The following is a 6,000-nucleotide window of genomic DNA, read 5'->3' on the forward strand; positions in this document are numbered from 1 at the left end:
TCGGATAATAAATGTGGCTTTTATGAGCCTAAGACCCTAAATCGGCGGATTGGTCTATATGGGGGCTATATCAAGATATAGTCCGATATAGCCCATCTTCGAACTTAACCTGCTTATGGACAAAAAAAGAATCTGTATAAAGTTTCAACTCAGTATCTCTATTTTTAAAGACTGTGGCGTGATTTCAACCGACAGACGGGCCGACGGATGGACAGACGGAGAGACGAACAGACAAAAATAAACTTTTTCAAACTGTAGAACTTTTAACTGAATTACCAGATGTGGACACAAAGTCATTGTAAACTTTATCACAATTTCAAATCATGCGTAAAAGTGAAAATCAAACCACAAATGCCTTCGTAAATTACAAAATACAAAGCACGTCTTGGTCAAAATTTCAAAAAAAAAAAATAAATAACGAATATTCCCGAAACAAGACGAGATATAGTAGACTTCAATCGGATTTTTTGTAATTATTCTCTGAAAATCAGTATTGGGCATTATTTTGGCATTATTGTTGGCAGTCGCAAAAAAAAATTTCGGAGTACCGAGGTGACCAACTTTAGGGCCTGCCAAAAAGCGTCCCGTCTGCCTTGGTCCTTGAAATTTTGCACACGATTCCGTTAACACCTCAGCTCTTACTATTCCAAATTAAAAGGAAATATCTTCACCCGTTCTCACACGGCATAAATGTTCAGCTAGTTTTTTTCGGTTCTATATTACTGTGCTCCGTTGGGACTCGGGCTTTAAAAGAGTTCTCTTATTATTGAGCTTAAACTTGAATCGTACAGTACTCATTGACATGTCAAAAGTTTGCCCTGTTCCTTATTGGAATGTACATGGGGCAAAATTTACAAAAACTTTGGCATTCGAGTTTTGTGAGACATTCTTTTCGAGTGTGGTTCAAATCGGATCACAATGATACCCCCCATGGACCGCTCTCATAAATTAAGGTCTTGACACCATAGTGTGTACATTTGTAACCCGATTTCGCTGATATTCAGCACAGTGAGCTTTGTTAGTCTTCTCAGCATCCCTACCATGTATAGGCCAGAACGGATCATATTTAGATTTAGCGACCATATAGACCCATCACTCGATTAAAGGTGTTCCTCCCATAAAACATACATATATTACACGATTTCCCTAAAATTTGGAACAATGAATTCTCTTAAACCCCCCAACGGCCTTGAGGAGTTTGATCCTAATCAGACTTTATTTCGATATAAGTGCTATGAATTCATAAATGCTGCATTTCCACCTGATAAATATGCCCGAGTTAGGGGTGTTTTGGGGAGAGCGGTTGTCCCCCAAACACTAAGCCCTGGTAATATATTAACAACGTGCTCTATTTTCATATATTTGAACCACATGTTGCCATTGGCCTCTAAATTGGATATCAAATTCGTTTTCTAATCTCAAATACCATTCACTTAAACCCCTTATTGAAAAGTTTGCAAATATGTCCGGTTTGGGGTATGGGCCCTAAAAACTATGAATTAACGAGCTCCACTGTCTTGAAGACCCAAATTGTCGTGGTGAGCAAAAACGTCCTATTTGGGGTTTATGATGGTGGTGGGACGTCCCCTAGACAGTAGGTCTCGAATTTTGATGTTAGATTCATGGTCTACTCCCAAATATCCTTCATTTGAGCTCCATTTTTCCATAGTCGGCAAATATGACCGGTTTGGGGGGTGTTTTGGGGGATGGGGTGGCCACTGAGTGACTTGGCTTTGAAAATATATATCACATTCGTGTTCTACTCTAAAATACCTTTTATTTGAGCCTCATACTGCAATGGTCAGCAAATGCTGCCTATTTGGGTGGTGTTTTAGGGGGTGGGGTGGTCCCACAGACACTTTTCCAGAACATTGATATCAGATTCGTGCTTTACTTCCAAAGACCTTCCATTTGAGCCCTATATTGCTATGGTCGTAAATTTGTCTTCTGTGGGGGATGTTCTCGGCGATGGGTGGCCCCTTAACACTTGGTCCACCCATCTGGATACCAGATTCGAATTCCACACTCAAATACCTTTTATTTAAGCCCCATATTGCCATGGTCAGTGGATAAGTCCTGTTTGGGGGGGGAGGGTTTTGGGGAAGGGGTGTACCCCCAGAAACTTTGTCCCAAATTTGAATATCAGATTCGTATTCTACTCCGAAAAACTTTTCATTTGAGTCCCATATTGCCATGGTCGGTAAATGTGTCCGATTTAGGGGTGTTTTGGGGATAGGGGTGCTCCCCTAACACTTGGTTTGACAATTGAATATCAGATATGTTTTCTTATCCTAAATAACTTTCATTTGAGTCCCATATTGTCGTGATTGGTCTAAATATATGTTTGATAGGTTTTAGGGTGGGGCGGGCAACCTAGGTACCCCATCCGAAATTGGGATACAAAATTTGTAATTTTTAGGGTACTATATGAGAGCACACAAAATTTCGCTTACATCGCACCACCCATCTCCGAGATCTGGCGTTTCTGAAAATTAGGGTAAGGGGGAGGGTCCGCCCCCTCTTCAGATACCACAGGTTCATTGTGCGACATTTGTAAGCATTTCAAGAAAATCGGTGCAGCCGTTTCTGAGTCTATAAGGAACACACAAGCATACAAACAAACAAACACAAATTGATTTTCATATCTAAGATATATTGAAGAAATGTTTCTATAGCCTCTACCATAGGATGGGGGATATACTAATTTCGTCATTCCGTTTGTAACTCCTCGAAATATGCGTCTAATACCCAATAAAGTACATAAATTCTTGATCGTCATGACATTTTAAGTCGATCTAGCCATGTCCGTCCTTCTGTCCGTCCGTCTGTCCGTCCGTCTGTCTGTCTGTCCGTCTATCCGTCCGTCTGTCCGTCCGTCTGTCCGTCTGTCCATCCGTCTGTCGGTCCGTCTGTCCGTCCGTCTGTCCGTCCGTCTGTCCGTCCGTCTGTCCGTCCGTCCGTCCGTCCGTCCGTCTGTCCGTCCGTCCGTCCGTCTGTCCGTCCGTCTGTCCGTCCGTCGGCCGTCCGTCTGTCCGTCCGTCGGCCGTCCGTCTGTCCGTCCGTCTGTCCGTCCGTATGTCCATCCCTCTTCCTATTAAAGTAGGTCATTTAGGATTGTAAATGGGCAAAATAGGTCCATGTTTTGATATAGCCGCCATAAAAACCGATCTTGGGTCTTGACTTCTTGAGCTTCTAGAGGGCCCAATTCTTATCCAATTTGGCTGAAATTATACAAGTGTTCTGGTATGACTTCCAACAACTTTGCCAAGTATTGCTGTATCAGTCCATAACCTGATATAGCCGCCATATAAACCGATCTCCCGAATAGACTTCTTGAGCCTTTAGAGGGCGCAATTCTTATCCGATTTGGACGAAATTTGGCACGAAGTGTTTTATTTTAACTTCCAACAACTGTTTTAAGAATGGCCTAAATCATTCTATATATCCTGATGTAGCCGTCATACAAACCGATCTTCCGATTAGACTTCTTGATCTTCTAGAGGGCGCAATTCTTATCCAATATGGTTGATATTTTGCATATGTCGTTTTGGTATGACTTCCAACAACTGTTCTAAGTATGGTCTAAATCGGTATATAACCTGATATAGCTGCCATATAAAGCGATCTCCCAGTTTGAGCCCCTGGAGGGCCTTTTTGAACCTCTGGAGGGCGCAATTATTACTCGTTTTGCCTGAAATTTTGAAGTTGGTTTTTATCTATGACTGGTGTTTTTCTTTTCGAAAAAGTCATATAAAGAACTTGACAAATGCGATCCATGGTGAAGGGTATAGAAGATTCGGCCCGGCCGAACTTAGGACGCTTTTACTTTTATATATACTCGTACACTCTAAATGGTGGGTATCAAAAATATCGGCCCAGCCGAACTTAATTACCTTTTTACTTGTTAAACAAATTGGGTTGCCCAAAAAATAATTGCGGATTTTTAAAAGAAAGTAGATTAATTTTTAATTAAACTTAGAATGAACTTTAATCAAACTTTTTTACACTTTTTTTCTAAAGCAATCTAAAAGTAACAGTTGATAACTGACAGAAGAAAGAATGCAATTACAGAGTCACAAGCTGTAAAAAAATTTGTCAACGCCGACTATATGAAAAATCCGCAATTACTTTCTGGGCAAGCCAATACAAAGTGGAAAAAAACTAGAAATGGTTTGTGCTCTAACTTACAATGTGTGGTGATCCAGTCTTAACAAGTTCGCCCGGATGTTCGGCTAGCAGAACATCAACGGTGCGTTCGATAAGATTTTCCGGTGTTAGATAGGGGCTTGTATCCACCGCCTTTTTTGAGGCGGAGCCATTATTATTACTGTTACTGTTGTTGTTGTTGTTATTTGTTGTACTGGAATTATTGTTATTCTCATGATTGGCACTACGACTGCCTTTTTTCGAAGAGTTGTTGGAGGTGGTAGAACTCACTTCACTGGTTATGTGCATTTTTGCCAGATTATCTCAAAAGGGGTAATCTTAAATATTTTTTTTTTTCTTTGCTTTCTTTTAATCTTTTGAAGTCTATATTCACTCTTTACACCATGACACAAAAGAATTGTTGTTTAAACTCTGTTAAAGATGTGCTAAATGGATGTTGGCATGCGTTAAACGGGGGGTGAAATATGCAAATCAGTATTAGAAAAAAAAAACTTCCCTCAAAAAGGCAGATTTTGATAGGCACACAAAGGGGTTCGTCTGCCTTCGAAGACGATTATTGCCTCCATTAGCAAAACAAAAGGCTTTGATGATGTGCTGTTATGCATGCAAGAGACCTGTTGAGTTACACATAACGTCTTCTTCCCTTTCTAAAGGAAACGGAAGTTGTTAGAAGAGAAAAACTTTGATATTCACTGCATGCATGTATGTGTACCAAAAGCGGAAATTGAGTCTTTATCACGTTTTTAGGGTTTTCATTGGCGAATACTCAGGAGATTAACTTTTTGCTTCAATTATTTGGTTAGCATAATTTATCTGCCGTTTTTCACTTCACTTTTATTTTATAAAATTTTATTGCCTGTTTCACAAACGTCCTTTCAATTCAACATTTGACTTGCGATTAAAACATCATTGGTTAACAATTTTTTATTGTTTGTTAATAGAGCTGTACGGGAAAACTCAAAAAAAACATATATTGTCCTTTATGGGAGGAAATTTTTATTTATACCACTTTTGTCCTTTTCATTTTTTTTTTTTTTCTTTTGCCATATCACAATACCATCACAAGTCAACCTCATCGTTTTGTATACAAATTAAAAAAATAACACACATCTGTTTCCCGTTTGATACACCAAAAATATCCTGTTAACGCCATGTGACATGTCATAATTTCAGCATTTGTTGCTACCAAGAGTATCCTTTTTTTCTGTCATTGGTCGAGTTTTCACTTCAATTCGTTTGGTGTTCACTTATTATCGTGGAGTTTCAATTGTGTATTTTTAATTTTGAAATGTTTGATTTTTTTTTCCTCATTGACAATTTCCGTCCTGTTTGCTGTTTGATTTTTGCTACTTTTTTATCGTTTATTATTTGATATCGCTAAATTTCAAACACTCTTGTGGGGTAGTTTGAGGATATTTCTGTTGCCACATTCAGAGGGACAAGGTGACATTAGAGGGTCCCAAAAAACAAAATGGATTTTCTTTTTTGAAAAGGAAGTTCTCTATTTTTTTTTTTATACCCTCCACCATAGGATGGGGGTATACTACAATATATGTTAAGATCAGTAGCAAAACAAACCGTGCCAAATTTTGTGCAGATCGGTTGAAAATTGTAGCTACTACGGCCATTACATATATATGGGATATGCGATACATATATATGGGAGCTATATCTAAATCTGAACCGATTTTGATACAATTTTGCAGATATGTTAAAATCAGTAACAAAACAATTTATGCCAAATTTTATGCAGATCGGTTGAAAATTGTTGTTACTACGGCCATTGAAGTGCAAATCAGGCAATACATATATATGGGAGCTATATCCAAATCT

General features: G+C 39.0%; 1 protein-coding gene across 1 annotated transcript in view; it reads right to left on the reverse strand.

Annotated features, from left to right (window-relative positions):
• Positions 1 to 4,469, reverse strand: part of LOC106086784 (uncharacterized) — a 137,983-nt gene extending 133,514 nt beyond the window's left edge. The window contains exon 1 of the mRNA XM_013251587.2: positions 4,189 to 4,469. Within this exon, the coding sequence (XP_013107041.2) occupies positions 4,189 to 4,455 (267 nt within the window). The 5' untranslated portion in view covers positions 4,456 to 4,469. The remainder of the gene's footprint in view (positions 1 to 4,188) is intronic.
• Positions 4,470 to 6,000: the final 1,531 nt, after the last annotated feature.

Source organism: Stomoxys calcitrans, chromosome 4, assembly GCF_963082655.1.
Source record: "Stomoxys calcitrans chromosome 4, idStoCalc2.1, whole genome shotgun sequence".
NCBI classification, from domain to species: domain Eukaryota; kingdom Metazoa; phylum Arthropoda; class Insecta; order Diptera; family Muscidae; genus Stomoxys; species Stomoxys calcitrans.